The sequence below is a fragment of the Harpegnathos saltator genome, unplaced genomic scaffold, assembly GCF_003227715.2.
Source record: "Harpegnathos saltator strain DR-91 unplaced genomic scaffold, Hsal_v8.6 scaffold56, whole genome shotgun sequence".
NCBI classification, from domain to species: domain Eukaryota; kingdom Metazoa; phylum Arthropoda; class Insecta; order Hymenoptera; family Formicidae; genus Harpegnathos; species Harpegnathos saltator.
In genome coordinates this window covers 413897-431018 of record NW_020230382.1, presented here as the reverse complement: position 1 = coordinate 431018, position 17122 = coordinate 413897, and the positions used below count along the sequence as shown (strand labels likewise).

The window sequence follows — 17122 nt, the reverse complement described above, 5'->3', positions numbered from 1 at the left end:
TTACTTGTCCGATTTTTAATTGCAGAAATCTTCACGTGTTAAGACGACATCAAACAAACCGACATTCCAGTAATCAGAAAATAATATTCGCGACTGAGCTCGGAAAGTTTTCAGATTTCAAAATGCAAAGGTGTACGACCAGGACCTAAGAGAGATGCTCTCTGGTCTTTTCTTGATGCACATCCCAGACACAGACACAGACACATAGCGCATTTAAATGCTCCAGACAATAAATCCTTTAAATGCCAGTCGACTCGGCGCATCAGCTGATGGAAATTTCGAAATGCCATTTACCTTGCAGCATAGAACGATAAGCCGTATCAGTAATGGCGAATACGTGCGGCGGCACTTCGTGTCTCTTGATGCCTTTGTACCTCTCCATGATCTTCTCTGTGTATATCGGCAATCTCTTGTAGGGGTTCACCACGACGCAGAAGAGGCCGGAGTATGTCTGTAATAAAACGGTCTCGATTATCAACTGTCATTGTATGCGAGAGAGAGAGAGAGAGAGAGAGAGAGAGAGAGAGAGAGAGAAAGAGAGAGAGAGAGAGTCTGTATGTCAGACCAGATTCCATATTGACGATATCAAAAGTCTACAAACGTTACGACTAACTAGACTAACTAGATTCTCGTTCAGGCATTCGCTCCAACAACTAATCACCGAGCCGACAGCTTCGCGTGCGTCCGCAATCGCATCATCCCGAGCGTTCTCTTCGGCAAACAACAGCGAGGGAATTCGCGCTCCTCGCTCCATGACCTAATAATTGTTTCCGAAAGCATTGTTTCCGCCGACACTCGGGCGGCCATTCCGCGAATTCTCTCGCGATAGCGCGAGAAAGAAGCGGAGTACGAATGTGCCGCAAAGCTCGATGGAATGTCAGATCAATGACGTCACGTTCGCCGTGCCGGCAAGCATGGAGCGAGCGAGTGAGAGAGCCAAGTCAGAGAAAGAGATCGATAACACTTCTCGTTCGGCCGCTCTCCGCGTCTTCCACCGCCGCCGTTCTCCCTTTCTCGGCCGACTCGCTCGTTTTCTCGCATGTCGGCACGTTTTCTCCGATACGCATGTGCACGCGGCCCGTGCAGTGTGCTAACGTGGTGCGGCGACCGGTGGTCCTGAAACCGAGAGAGCCTTGACTCCTCGCTCCATCCTCGCAGAGTCGAGTCGAGAATTTATCCGACTCTAGCGGTGGAACCGACCGTAAAATAAGTTCAAAAGTGACTCGATGTTCGCCGGTATCTGCGAAAATCTCCCCCCCCCCCGGCATGCTCTCACTTGGGTCCTCGTCAGTCGCGAGAGCGAAATCTGTTTTGTCTGTCTGTGCGCCCAACACCGAGTCCGCGCAGCTGGTCTCTCTCGACGACCGGATGCTTACATTCGCTCGCGTTGAATTATTTTCCAAATTGCTGGAATCTCATGATTTCCTCCTCCTCGTTCCGAGCGAATAATTACAGGTGTGACACTTAAAAACACATTCCCAAGGAAGGGGGGGTAATATTTACCGTGACGCGAAAAGAGCGTTCCGCGTCGCCGCGGACAGACGAACCAAGTCCGCAGCGACGACAGGCAGGCAAAGGGATGCTTCATCTTTCGAGCGTGCAGAATAATATCGAAACGGGGGACAGAGTTATCTAACCTTTTATCGGCGTGCTCGGCCGTATCTCCGAAGACCGGCTCTGATCGCGCAAGATCGCGCGAAATTCGCGACGGAGTCGCGGGACACGCGGAATTCTATTTCACTCGCGATTCCCCGTGGCCGCATAATACCGGGAACATTCGAGACTTTAGAGACGCACGGCTATAAATGCACTTTCGATTCGTCGCCGCTGGAGAACTCCGGCGAGCTCTCCCGCGCGGCGAGTCGCCGGCTCCGTCCGAAGCGGGCTCTTAATTGCGCTCGCATTACAGATAATTCTCACCTACGCGCGAAGAGACGTGAATTATCGCTGTTTATACGCGTAAACGCCCAACATTGATATCGTTGCAACAGTTGCGGCCAATATTGCACGGCACATCCATCCATCCATCCATCCATTTAGCCGTATCCAGCGGCAGCGGTGATGGGAGAGACCGCGTAGGTGCCGCGAACGGACGAGCGCGCTCCCCTCGCCTCTCTTTATCCGCCTGCCATTAAACGCCGGCGCGCGCGCGCGCGCGCGCGCTTAATTGCGCGAGTCCACTCGAATTATTCGCATCATCATTAGACTGCCGGACAATTACTCAAGGGGATCATTAGCCGCGCCCGCCTATCGGGCCCCGATCTGAACACGTTCGCGGCCCCGGCCGACTCGCCCGCCGCATTTTTTCGCCGTTATGCCATCGTCGCGGTCGCTTCGCGTGCCCGTTTTCAAAGATCCCTGTTGAGTCAGCTGACCCCGCCGGCGAAAAGCGAATTTTTTATTCACCGCAGCATCTCGCGCTAGCCGGGTGATGATGAAGCGCTGAGATCCTAAATTTGAAAGGATTTTCCAGAGGAGGCGGACGTCTTTCGAGGCCGGAATGTCTCTCTGGTTTATTTCGTCCGGACAGCCAATTTCGAATTCCGCCGTTTTACAAGCGTCGGATTGACGCTTAATGCCTGCGATAAATCAAAATTAACGTTTCGCTCGTAGGAGGACAACACTCGACAAGGCTCTTTCAAAGGTCGTCTCGGCGAATCATCGGGCTCGACTTGCCTCGAAGAGCCACCGGAGAATTGCCTACAGCGTGATTCACACGTCCGCTCTCGCTTTCCCCGGGGTTCTCTCGTGGACATACTCGCGGCTCTACTCGCGTCACGCTTCGTGGAAGAAGCCACCCGGAACCGGTACATGCAGTTTATTTATTCTCCACGCGGTGTAACTTCCACCGTTAATTCGCCATACACTTTTGCAACTTTCCCCATTACGGAGTTCCCTCGTCGTGCCGGTGAACGAAGTTCCCCTCCTTCCCCTCCGGCCCGACGCTCGCGTTTTTCACGGCTTACTCACGCGTGTCATCGAGAGATGAGTGCCGCGAGGTAGATTTTCCCGATCTGACGCTCGCATATCCTCGTGTGTGTCATCGAGAGGTAAGCACGACGACGACGACGACGACGACGACGAGTGCTGACGCCGAAAAATCTCGATCGCGCAGCATCTCGATCGGGTGAAATTAATCGCGGCTTCGTGCGCCCTTGCGATTTTATCTATTTACGTTTGCCCGGGAAAGGCAAAATCCGCGAATTAATTTGAAATAACATTGCAAGAACGATCCCCGTCGAAGGAGATCCCGCGCGCGACGCTTAGGGCTTCCTTGCAGTTCCATCGCGGTTTTCCTCTATCATCGCCGCGGCCTTCCGCGATCCCCCGATAATGGCACGTATCATATAAGGTGGATCAAAATGTGACGATTACGTCGCATTTCTACGCTGGATACTTCCACGGTGGCCTCTACATCTCTTTATTTCTGTTACGTGACTTCATCGTGTGGCTCGTGCGTTTTCAATGATCGATTTCAACGCGCTAGGTGCGGTGTGCGGCTCGCTCGCAGCTCTGCAGCGTGTTTTTCAGAAGCGTATCGTCTGATGAACGCAAGAGAGTACATTTTCAACGCATGCTGCAACGGACATCGCTAATGTATATACGGCTATGTTGAAAGTATCACGAGCCAAAGAGAGAACGTCCAACGATCCAATCATCCGAGGAGCTGCGCACAGATCGCTCTTTGACCGGACGATCGTATTTTTTATTGGCTACTCGAGTGTGTCATCGAGAAAGCACTTTGAGGAATGTTAACACCACAAATGTTCGCGACTCGTCTTATAGGAATGTACAATTTTCCTCCTTGACACCGTTCTGCACGAGACATCGGACGATCGCGCGAAACATCACGGACATTTCCAGCGCGTGCAAAATCGCCGGTCGTCCGATCCCGAGAGTCGCATGCTTTTCACGAAATTCCGTTGCGAGCCAAGAGAAAGAGAGAGAGAGAGAGAAAAAGAAAGAGAAAGAAAGAGAGAGAGAGAGAAAGAGAGAGAAACGGAAACGACTTTGTCCTCTTTTCCCCAGCAGGACTCGGGGGCTCGCGGAGGTCCTCGAAAACCGGTCCCGGTATCTCGTGTCGTCGACCCTGCCCAACATTCCTGTTTATACCTCGCCGACGCGACGTGACGGAAGCCTTCTAAGCAAATCGTCAGCCGACGCGAGATCGCGATGTGCGTTACATCTCTCACGAAACCGACCATCATCATCCGCCGCGCGAAGATACGGCAATCTGCGGCGGGCGTGCATGCGGAAATGCGGCGCGCTGACGAAGCGCAGTGAGTTCAGACGCACGGATTCGGAGATAAATCAACGGTGCTTGCGAAGCGAGATGCTCCTCCATCATAGCCAGCCAGTTGTGTGTAAATACGCTCCGGAATTCACGACAAAAGCCCGACGCCGGAGACGCGTCGTAAATTCCCGTTCAATTCCGCACTGACTTTTCAGACAGACGCGCGAATAATCGGGAGTATACACGGGTGGGCGGGTAACGGTAAGTGATATACAAATAACAAGGCAGATAACGCAGATCCGATCCAGATTGATAAATTCGATAACGCACGTTAAGAATAAAATCGTACGTTAGGAGTAAGGAGCGCGCGAAGTCCTCAACAATCTCCGCGCGAAACGCTACAATCGAATATCAACGACGGGCGTTAATTTGCGGGAATGCGTTAGCGATTAGCCGAAGTCGCTCGTACGAGCTTCCTCATTAGCTGCGTGACCTCAACGTGTATACAGGCTTTTGAAGTTGCGCCCATATCTTCGTGAGTCACCTTATATACTCCGATCGAACGTAACAACGATGCGTCATTCGCGGTGCGCTTTTTAGTTAACACGCGCGCGTACCTCGTCCCGTATTTTCTATTATAGGACATCGTTGGATCCTGCTTTTTACGGCTCGCGCGTCCGCGGCTCCAAGTTTCGTCAGAATTTCCTTTCGGCCGGACGGACGGCGGACGGCGACCGTAAAAGGCATCGGGCTTGCCAGGACGACCCGTTACCGGCGCTCGTTCTCGCTCGAACGTTTCGCGAACGCCGGTCGTCTCGAAGGCACCGCGAGTAAGCGGGTTAAGGACGCTCGTCCTTATAAGGACACGTCTTTGCCTTTTTGCGCCACCCCGGAGAGCGCGTCTACCTCTTCTGGTACATATATAAAGCCTCGTCCCCTCCTAGCTTTTTTTTCGCCCGCGGCGGCTCGGCTCTTCCACCGACGACCCGATCGCCCTCGATCGAGACAAGATCGAAAGTCCCGATCCCGACAGGCCGAGAGAGCTCACGCGGTGCGGAGGCATGCGCGTGATCAACTGCAATTTGTAACGAACGGTAAAGCGTGATTGGAAGCCTGTACACGCTTTATTATTGCCGGGTCAAAGTTGCGGTCCGCGAGGGAACAAGATCGTAAATCCCACGACAAAATCGCGAACGACGCGGTCGTTCGCGAAATTAACGGGTATTTTCGCGGTATCAAGGCAACGTGCGTCGTCGCCTCGATGGTTCCTGTCGCCGGTAATTCCGCTCTCTTTTGCCGAACGAAGGAGACCGATTTTCCTTCTTGACACAGCCTCCTTGAGTGAAAATTGCAGGCCGCGGAGCGAGATCGAAACGAGCTAATAATCGCTCGTCAAATTAACGCCAATTCTCGAGCATCGACACGTCCGCGGCACGTGTTGCGTCGGTCGTCATGGTTCCTCGACGGGTCACTTTGAGAAATCACAGGAGCCGACGTCTCTCTCTCTCTCTCTCTCTCTCTCTCTCTCTCTCTCTCTCTCTCAGAAACGGAGCTAGAGCGAGCGGAAATTATAGATCGCCGCGAGTCGCGCGAAAACACAGCGCCGATCCGCTCGTTATGCAATTTAAAGAGTACACTTGCGCGCTTTACGAGCGGCCTCTAAAAGGACGAAATCTCTCGCGCGGGAGAGGCCGCACCTCTTCGCGCGAGAGTCCAGACTTTCTAAAAATGATATCGCTGGCGTGCCGTAATAACTCCAGACACGGGGACGTGTTAAAAGCCGTCGGGGCTTCCACTAGGCTGGTACACGTTCAAGTGGTGGCGAGTGTCTGAGCGAGTTTATTCGGCGCGGGAAAAGGACGCGTTGTCGAGCGCACAATTCCGACGTTGCGTCGCGCAGCGTCGTACGTTATCTTGTCTGAGACGCAAACAATCTCGTTTTTTTTTATTTTTTCTTTAATATTTACCGGACGAACACCATATAAAGCCGCCGTTCAGACGATGCCGGATAGTCGACCCTTCCCAAATGCATATTTTTGCATGACGAATTTTAAAGATGTTCCTGACAACGAGGCAACGCGCTCGAATATTCAACGATACGAAAACAGAGATCGCGTCGCACGGATCGGATGACGTACATATATCGACGTGACAGTCGATCGTAGCATTGCATTTTGCAAGTATCGCGCGCGTATTTCAACGTCGCGCGGATGTGCGATCCATTTTGTGAATCCTAAGTGCTTGGCTCTGGTTGCGCCGGAAAAAGAGCGAACGAGTCGTACAGTGCTGCACTGACAATCGATCTTACGTCATGGCGTATTGGTGACGCGATATTTGTCTTGGTTCGGCAAATAATTGATCAGTGAACGGTGCGCAGAGCGTTGTGTTCGAAGCTCGCTTAAAAGCCGTGTCGTATTACGTATCGAGAACTGCGCGATTGCACGGCGAATGCATATGGGAGATCGATACTCGACCGACGAAGACGAGAACGAAGACAAAGGGGGCAACAATCGAGACCGGAGTGGTCCGTATTTTTGCTGTTTTCATTTAGAAATCCATTTGCCATCTGAGAGCGAAGCAGCTAATCGCTTCCACGTCTTCCTCATCGCATCTTTGTGCTTTTTGCTCTAAATTTTTCTGTTTTCATTTTTTTTTATTTTTCATATTTTTCTTTATTTTTTTTCATTTCTCATTTAAAATTTTTCATTTTTTTTGTTAATTTTTCTTCTTTCATTTAGAAGTCCATTTGCCACCTGAGAGCGAAGCAGCTAATCGCTTCCACGCCTTCCCCATCGTATCTTTGTACTTTTCGCCTAAATTTTATATTAAATAATTATATATATCTCGAGAAAGAAGAGAGTCCTGCGCTGGTTTCCTCGACTTACAGTCGCAAGAGTCTGAGAAAAATCGCAAGCGAGACTGCAAAACTTTCCAAACTCAATTAACGTTGCGATACATCTCATATCAAGTAGCACGAAATCTGACTAATGTAATTCTGCAAAGTTTTAAGGGTTTGTCTACAGTTTCTTCTTTCCACAGACACAAAGCAGACGGTTGAATTATCATAGATATTTATGTAAATACGCGCGATGCACGTATAATCGCTTGGCGAAAATAGGAAACGCGAGACGAGAGAGTGTAATAAGTACGCAGTAAAATAAGACACTCAGGCGGTAGTTATCGAACCATTAGTCCAGATACGGTCCATGTACGGTACGCACGAGTAAAATCAATCGGATTCGCGCCATATACGGATAACGACGTACGCGTGTGAGTGTTGCGCAAGAGCGACGTTTTTTACGGCGGAATTACGAAAATAAATTCGCGTTGCGCGCCGACGATGCGGTCGGTGTATCGCGAAAGCGAATGTGCTAATCGTTAGCGGAATTACGAAAATGTGCTGACGTGCGCGAATTGTTGTTTCTTGACCTCGGTCGGCTTAGCCGAAGCCGAACGCGAGAGCAGGTGAATCAGTCGGTGAGAATCCACGTGAAAAGTAAACAAAACGCCGCGACGGGATGTCGCATCGTTCTTTTTTATTCCTGCAGTGTTGCGTTATTTTACGTTGTTGTTTTATGTAGAAATATTATCTCAAATACAATGTTGTACATGTATAAACATGATTTTTTGCGTCTCTCGTTAGACCGTCGCAAAGTACGCAAAACTTTAGACATCCAAGTGCCGCAACGCAGCGATAATGAAATAAAATTCACAACTCTCCTCCTTGAGACTACACGAGTGTCCCAAGTTGTCGGTAATCATATGCGCGTCCCTCTCGCTTGCTATGTAAAAGTAGAGATAACGGAATATTACATTACGATCTATCAGCTGCGCAATCAGAACCGACCTCTCGCGCGGCTCGCGCGCGACTAACGCGGTTCAAATTCGGCCGATTAAGGGGGTTAATGACATGTAACATGGCCGCGAGAGGGAAGGTGTCGTATCTCGATGAATTTTAACAATGCTAATGGGCCTCCATTTACGAGACGCCACTTTTACGCTCGCCGGCCGATACGCTCGTATGTCGAAAGGGAAACGTCGTAATGAGACGATCTAACGCTATCTAACAGCGATCCCTCCGCCTCTAGCAGCGCGCAGCGCGACCCTGAGACGGCCGAGCCGAGAATTCCATGTGAATTCCACGCGAATTCCACGCGCGAATGCTGCCGCGCGCGCACCACGGTGTTCTCGGCAGCGATGCAGAAGAAATTCCGCGCCGGCGTGCGAACTACTATTACACGCCGTGCACCGCGAATGCTGATTCGCGTACTGCTAATCGCTCTAATCGGTACACGCGCGCGCGGTCTCTCGCTCGCCGGCGCGCATTCTCCGATACATCTCGCTAGGAATACACCAACGATAAATCGAGTAGTATATCGAAATATTCGACATATATCGGGCGGCAAATATCGAATGTTTATCGATATTTTCTTGTCTCCGATAAAATCGATACATCGATATGAATTTGTACTGATATTTCGTATTTTTCAGTTACAGCTCTGGGGGCCTATTACGGTTCTACGACCGAGATGAGAATTGCAAAAGTGAGTGAGAATTCACTGGAATACATATTATGTAATTGGTCGATGTCCAGTAAATTCGCTCATTTTCATCATTTTCACCTGAATCGTTGAATCGTAATAGATCTCCTGCTTCATGTATGCGATGGTCTCCGGCAAACGACTACGGTTTATTATATATTTTCTAATAAGAATATGACATTAAGAGTATGAAATTATATGAAGATAAAAGTTTTTAAAGGATCTTTTTAAATTTTTCATGCGTACCCTTTACTACGCATATCCCTATATGTATACATCTTTTTATGTAAATATCGATATAAATATAGATATTTTTCAAAATTATCGATATTATCGTTATCGATACTTCTGAATGACGATAATATCGTTATCAATATTTTGAGAAATCGTTACATCTCGCTAGTGCGAAATTCAATTGTACGAGAAGCCGACCGACGGCGAAACGCACCGATCGGCGTGGATATTCGGACTGTTTACGTGGACGATGTCCACGTATCGGCATCTCGGCCCTTCACGCGCCGCGTTTCACGGCGCCCTAACTCGTCGCGCACCTAGTCGCCCTAAAGGGCCACTTCCCTTCGGTATACTCGTATGTACGAAAAAAGCAAGTAGAACTCGGCTTAAGGGGGGAATTACATGCGGAGCAAGCCGTTTTCTACTTTTACGAATTCTTTTAACAGAAATGGTAGGATCAATAGACTTGAAATTTTCACAATGTATTCATTAATGTTCAAAGTATAAAATAAATTTGTTACTATCCATATAGAAATGACTTTTCCCTGATTTTCCAAGCAATTTGTTAAAAATTCCAGGTCAAATAAAAGTATTTTTTTTAACCCTCCGCATGATTCGTGGGTCTTTCAGGAAACAGTAAAATTTGAATTTACTGTAAAATTTGATTAAATTAGAGGTGAGGCCTGTAACTTTCATTTGAGGAAATATTTTTAGAATTTCCTTAAATGGAATTTTTAGGCCTCTCCTCTCTAAATCAATCAAAGTTTACAATAAATTCTAATTGTTATTGTTTCCCAAAAATCTACGAATCAAGCAGAGGGTTAAGTGTCTTATAAATGAATATATATATTTATTGTGTAACTTGTCCTTATATTTTCGATTTATAAAAGTTTAAACAAAACATAAAAATTTGTCGATACATAACAACGTAAATTACATTACTCAGCGAAAATATAATGAAAATTTACATTGCACTTTAATATTAAGGAAATTTTCGATTATTTTTTTAAAGTTGCAATTTGTTCTTGAAGCGCTTCTGCTTCTTTTTGCACACTTTCTTGTTTTGTAAATTTGTATACGTTTCATTTCTAATTCCTTTGCTGCTAAATTCTTTTTTCTTTTCAAAGACCTTTCTTGTTCTATATTATTATAATATTATTATAATATTATTATAATATAAGAAAATTTTAAAAAGAACAAATTCAAAAAAATTCCCTGATTTCCAACAAAATTCCCTGACTTTTCCCTGATTTCCCAGGTATAAACAAATTCCTTGAGTTTTTCTTGATTTTCCAGGTTTTTCCAGGCAGTAAACACCCTGTTTGAACACTAATTAATGAATACTTCAGAATGAAAATTTCAGGCCCATTGATCGTACCGTTTCTGTTAAAAAAATTCGTAAAAATAGCCTTGAAAACGATCTTCCACGTGTAATTTCCCTTCTTAAGCAACTGCTACTTGAGCAATTTGTCATCCTCACGGGGGCTTCGCTATCGAAGCGCATTCTTGTGGACATCCCAACGTGACGGTCATCAGAACGTGTGAAAAACTGCGGCTGTCAAAAATAGAGACTGCGTCTCTATTTTTGACAGCCGCAGTCCCGATCTGAACAGCCAAATCAGAATCTGCAACGGTCCCGCCGAAAGATGACTGTTAAACTTCTAAGATGGCGGTTTCTCTCTCTCTCTCTCTCTCTCTCTCTCTCTCTCTCTCTCTCTCTCTCTCTCTCTCTCTCGATCGGCCGGCCTCCGTTCGGCTCTCGACCTCCAACGAATATCTCCAACCTTCCTTCGCCCTCACTCCCCCTTTCTCCGCCTTCTCTGTCACTTTACCTCTCTCGCTGTCGCTTTCTCACCTTCTCCCCGACCGACGTCGGACTCCGTCCACCTTTAGAGCCGCGTTTACCGAATCAGTCACGCGTGAGTCACGACGAGCATCGACGTGCTCTCATACCACGAGGCTAGATGAAGAAAAAGGCGACGGGGAAAAAGAAGGGGAAATTTACATTATTAGTGGAACCCCCCCTCCCCCTGGTCGTGGGTTGAAAGATCGCGTTGCTTTCTTTCTGGTAATATATTTTCTGGAATTATAGCGGTATTTCGCGATTAATGATTCATGTGAAAAGAGGGTGCGGTAAAATGCAATTATAAACGATATCTATACAGCAGATCGCTAACTTTGCCTCCGACACCTCCGCTCGACGTTGACGCGCGTTGAATGAAAGGCGAAGAACTTTGACGTCGGGACGACAATCGCAGTAGCAATCGCTGATGATCCGAACGTCGGAAATTCGACCGACACACCCGACTCGGCTCGTCCGTTCGAAATTTGTCAGCGCGGGAGCTGCGCCTGCCGTTCCGATTTAACGGTCTGCTACGCCAAAATAGGAAGCTGTTGCCTGCCGAAATCTTAAGCGCACGGGGGTTTGCCGTGCGCAAACACGGCATTAGCTCGCGTCTCCTTGCCTTCTGTTTCGCGCGAAATTGCCGCGCAGCGCGATAACGCGCGCGCGCGCGCGCGCAACATTAACGAAGCGCCGACGAGTGTCGGCAGCGATAATGGTACCGGTTGAAATTCTCGGTACCTCTTGTCCAAACAATGTACCGCGCCGCATAAACCGACCCGAGAGCTATGACGAAGCTCGTGTGGAATTTCTGACGCAAATTTCCCAGCCAAATCCCTAACATCCGCGCCCGTCGCGGTCCGATAAATTCATTAAGAGCTATGACACAGACGCGCGCACACAACGCACGGCGCGGCGGTCTAAACACCAAGTTCTCGCGAAAAAAGAAAACAAAGAGAAAACGCCGCCTTGCGCGATCGCATTTAACCCCGACAATACCATATGGCATCGCGTTTCAGCGCGAAGTTGACCATGTATAGGGTGCCCAATAAAAATCACGTAAATCACTTCCTCGGAAGCCGGGATATTAAAGCGCGATCAATCGACGAGTATTTTCTCGCTGATTAATTGGAGCGGCCTCAAACTCGCAAGCGACACGGGACAGTCGGAACGATACATTCCGTTTGTGATTCCGTTAATAATTTCGATAACGCGCTCGTATATTCCTCCCTCTCTCTCGCGTCTCTCGGTGCGTGCGATATATTTGGAAAATAAACGCGACGATTGCAATCAACGTTCTTTTATTTTAAGCGCGAGGACATTCGCCAGCCTCTCCTGACGAAAGGTACAAAGTCACATCGCGCAAGCATGTGAGAACAGCTGCGCGATTTGCTATCTTATCGAACGCGACTATCGTGTCAAATACTTTGCTCGGTGGCGGGCAGGAAACATGAAAACAGTGATACGTTAGTACGTACATAGAGGAGAAATCGCTGAAAACACCGCGGAGAGACATTGCCTTCTCGAGGAAAACGTGAGTGAATGAAAGCGGTCTTTCGATAGTCGCAACCTCGACACGTAACGAAACACGTAAGAGAATCCGTTCGATCCTACGTTGCATCCGCGCGTTATGGAAGCAAGCCAGCCAGCGTGCGTATTTTCGACGTTCTCGTACAAATAATAGAATCGAAGTTAATTCTGCGAAGATTTTCAGATCTCTGATACGGCTGGCCAGACTTTGTTGCGAAAATATCCGCTCGCCAAGATCGTTCAAGTCGACAGTAGATTCGCGGCTGCTTGTCCTTTTCCTTCCCAAGCACGAATACGAATAATATACAATCCGTGAAAGTCTACGCGCCAACCGTTGACAATCAAGCGATTCGCCGTGCAGAAATTGCAGCCGCCGCCGCCGCTTCCGCTCAACGACGATGTCTGAAAGTCTGAAGATACGGACGACGCCCGCGCGGATGATAGGAGCGCCAACACCTGTCCTGCGCGATCAAAGTCGAACCGGCCGGCGCACACAATCGGCGGCCGCGTTTTGTAATGTAATCGAAATTAGCATGAGTCACAACGCACTCGACAGTGGGACGAGGGTTCCTTATCGCCAAGCGACGATAAGCGGAAATATCAAGGAAATAGGTGCCGCGCGCGTATCATCCACGTAAGCGCAACGTATACAGAGACTCGGGGGGGAGATTCAGTGACCACCACCGGCACCGCGCCCATTCTTCTTTTCTACACGCGGGAACCCGCGAATACCTGTTCGTACGTGCTCTCTGCGTAGCTGCAGACCTTGACCTTAGACCCAACGGCTTTCCTCCGGTTTCGCACGCACCGGGAACGCAGCCATTCTCTCTCGCGCCCGCCGCGAAATAGACACAGAGATGGTGGAAAGACCGAATTTTTACTCCCGCGATTTGGAATTTTCATGGAAATCTTGTCGACTGACCCTGCCGGTGATCTCGAACGTGAAAGTCTCGCTGGATATATCGTCTGGGTTAATTCTTAACACCGCCGGACTCGGCGCCGGCGCCGGCGGCGGCGTAGCTATGTGAGTCGAGCGTTTTTATTCCCCGCACTGCAATTAGCTCTTGCGAAACAGCTTTCTTCGGGGTATTTCCATCCGATCGTTCGTTACCTTATCTGCGTTGTACATCACAGCCACATAGCTTTGTGAGTGTCTGACCGTTCAGAGGGAATTTTAAAGTTCCGACGATTCGTAAATAAGAGACGCGCGTTTCAAACACGCTTCCGAGGCATAAACGGGGAGAAGAAAATAGCGAATACTTTACCCACGCCTTGTGTAATGACACGTAAAAGCTTTCTACTTAAGAGTCGAAGACAATAGTCAGGCTAAAACATGATCGCTTTGCGAGCAATTCGCTTGCGGGAAAACCGCCGCTCTTGTAGCGACTGTAGCAGCTAAAATAATAGAATAGTTGGTACTTTCTGGCACTCGGCGCTTCTCATACTCTGTGTAAGCGCACCTTGGCCTATGAAGTGCCAAACAACACAAACGAAGAGAGTTCCGCTCATTTGCGGAACGTCGAGGTACAAAGTTACACTCTCTCTCAAGATGCAAACTCGAGACACGTTTTTCCGCGGCATTTTTCCTTCTCTTTTATGTGCATAAACTTCATTCTCCAAAAATACAGAACGTTCCGAAAATAAGCGGCAATAGTTGCACACCGTGCTTGCAGCTCGAGTAATTGTCTGCATCGCAAACGTTATTACGTAGCAGCGTGTGTTACACCCAAAAAAAGTATTCTATTTGCAAAGTGATTTTTCCCGTAGTCTCATATATTCGAAGCGAAGCCTTTTACAGAAAAAGGACTCCTCTTTCGATAAAGCGATTAAAGTGAACCATTCATCTAAAATTTATTAGATATTATTCTGACTGTTTTCCTCTTATTTTTCAAGAGGATTCTTTTCAGGATATCAATTAATTTTCCTATTATATGAAGAGGAATATGTTGATTTCTTTTTTCGGCTTCTTCGGTTCAGTCACTACCTCCGGATATGAACGAAAAAATAACTATATGCTCATGGGTTAGAATCTTTTTAAAAAAAGAACGCTTTTTAAAAAAGGTGTGCGTGTTTCTGTAACATATAACGAAGATAATTTATCCATATTTGGTCAAATAGTTTATAATCTATCGCAACAAGTATGAAGTCCATAACAAAACTGACTGGAAATTTATTTGTTGATAATGATCTTATTTCATTCATACTAACTTATTGTAGAACTGGAACCAGAAGTGCATCTCTATATATATATATATATATATTACTTTATGCTATACATTATAATTTTTTCAAATTAACTAGTATAATCAGCAAGAATAAAGTACAGTAAGAATAAATAATAATCCTCTTAAAAAAAGATTAAATGATTTATATATAAGAGGAAATTTATATTAAAATCAATCAGATTTGCATTATACATATAACATATAATCCCTCTAACTTCAAGAATAATGTGTTTATATAATATAATGTGTTCATAATATTTTTCTCTTAATCTTAGAAGGCTCCTCTTCAGACCATATATAAGCATAAAATTCTCTAAAATTTAAATGACTCCGCTTGTTCTGAAATTACTTTCTTTTGAGTGTAGAAATTGAAACACCCGAGCAAACTCGCTGCGACAAGAGAACGCGAGAGTATCGTTGCACCAAAATTGTCGCCGCGCGCGCGATACGCAACCGGTCGTCTTTTCCTGATCGAATCCATTCGCGTCGCACGCACCTTTCTCCCTCATTCTCTCTCCTTCTCCCGCCCCTCCCTCTCTCTTTCTCTCTCAGTCTCACTGCGTCTCTCTTTCGGTCTGCCGACATTTCCGATATATCTCGCGCACGGATTAATTCCAGACGAGGACGAGCAAGAGTCGTAGTAAACCGAGAGAGCTATCTTTAGTCCGCCTTGCGAGCGAAAGAGAGTCGTACGATCCTCCCGCCGGTCGGAATAAGACGATCGCTTCGCGGTGCGAGCGCTATTTTTCAAAACATAAAATGTTCGTGTCCAGCCGAGTTCGCCCGACGACGGCGATCGACGAGCGCCGCGCGCGCTCGGTGTGCGGATATAAATGATGCTGCGGTTTCTTTTAACGCATCCTCGACATTCATCAGCCGAGACGTCACTCGCAATTCTTCGATATCGTGCGCCTCTCACCTCGAAACCGAGCGACCGAGCCGTCACACGACCATTCTGTACCATTCTTCTGCACGGCTCGGAAATAGAAACAGAAATATCTCACGTGCGCGGCTGTCAAGAGCGGCGGGCGATATCGCGTATTTGCTGTATTTCGAGTACAATTTCGATCAATCGCAGACGCGATATCGTTGTCGCGCGCAGAAGAGCGAGCATTTCAGCCTGAAAATTGTCTACCTGCTGTGTTTCCAGGCTGCAGGCTCGAGTGTGCTGCGAATGCAATGTAGTCTGTTCTACTTTCAAGCTATTGATCTACTCCTTATCCCCATGCATCTCTCCGGTTAGGCGCAAAAAAACGAGCGACGCCGAATAATACACGTGCGGCGAAACGCTTTCGACTTCGACGTGATGGACGAACGGGGAACATGATGAGAGCTACGTGCGCGTTTAGCTCGCCGCTTCGTAAATATTTGGAAGCCGGCGCGCGCGTGTAGGTGCCGCCGTTTCGCGTCGTAACCGAGCCGAGAATTCGGCGGAATTTCAATCGCCAGAGCCGGCGATTAATTTCCACGGCGACGCGCGCGACCGTCGAATTAATAATGCCGGCTTGAATTCGAAGTCGGCTCTCTCGAACGCGAACGCGAACGCGAACTCGCGCGCGCGGTGACTCACCGGCACTTCGCATCACGGCGAACATATTAATCCCGGCAACGCGTTTCGCCTCGAAAAGACGCTTCTAACGTTCCCCGTCCAAACACACACGGTCGTCCGCGAATCGTCCAGGCACTTTCGGGCCAACAATCGCGCTCAGATTAACACCGATCGCGTTTGACCTCCGCTCCTCGCTCCTGAATCGCGCCCCTTCTTCCTCTTCTTCGTCTCCTCCCGAACTTTCCCAACATTTTCGACCGCATCAGTGAGAGCCGCGAATTAACACGTTCATTGTCGGTCACGCGATATCGCGTGTTGCGGCCTCTCACCAAACGGCCGTTTATGCGATTGTTTTTTATTATGAATGACAAACCAGGACCCTCGAAAAGACTCAGTTCAATGCCAGTTCAATCGTACAAAAAAACGACTAAAAATAAATAAAAGAAAAAATCACTTTGGCCACCACACGAAATTCAAATTTTCAGTCTGACAATGAACGTGTTAACAGAGCTTTGGATCAGATTCTAAGCCTATCCTCGCCTGAATCGTGACGAGTTGTAACGAGGAAAGAATATTCGAAGACACCTCTCGCATAACCGGTTAATCGACGTCGGTGGATTAAGGACGAGCTAACTTGCGATCTCTGCGGCTGCATTTTATAATCCTGATTTTATAATTCTAGCTTTTGCGAGACGAGAGAGCAATTCGCTCCGAGAGCTGATCGGGATCGAGGGACCGGCGGCCCTAAGGGACTCCAAGGGCCGGCGAACATCTGCGCCTGCACCTGCGTTGCAGCGACTTTCGTCGTACAAGTAAAACGTATACGTACTGAGGTAAATATTGTCCCTACGTGCTACATTTCGCATACAGATACCATTCGTGTCCCGCGTGTGTGTTAGTCCTTACGACACGGCTCGACAACGGAGATCTCTCAGAGACAGAGCGATGAAGCAATAAATTAATAGA

General features: G+C 47.9%; 1 protein-coding gene across 3 annotated transcripts in view; it reads right to left on the bottom strand.

Moving 5' to 3' along the window:
• Positions 1-17122, bottom strand: part of zip (myosin heavy chain 10) — a 33170-nt gene that overhangs the window by 13718 nt on the left and 2330 nt on the right. For all 3 annotated transcript variants that reach the window (XM_019841607.2, XM_011141914.3, XM_025303661.1), the window contains exon 2: positions 295-451. In XM_019841607.2, the coding sequence (XP_019697166.1) occupies positions 295-451 (157 nt within the window). The remainder of the gene's footprint in view (positions 1-294; positions 452-17122) is intronic.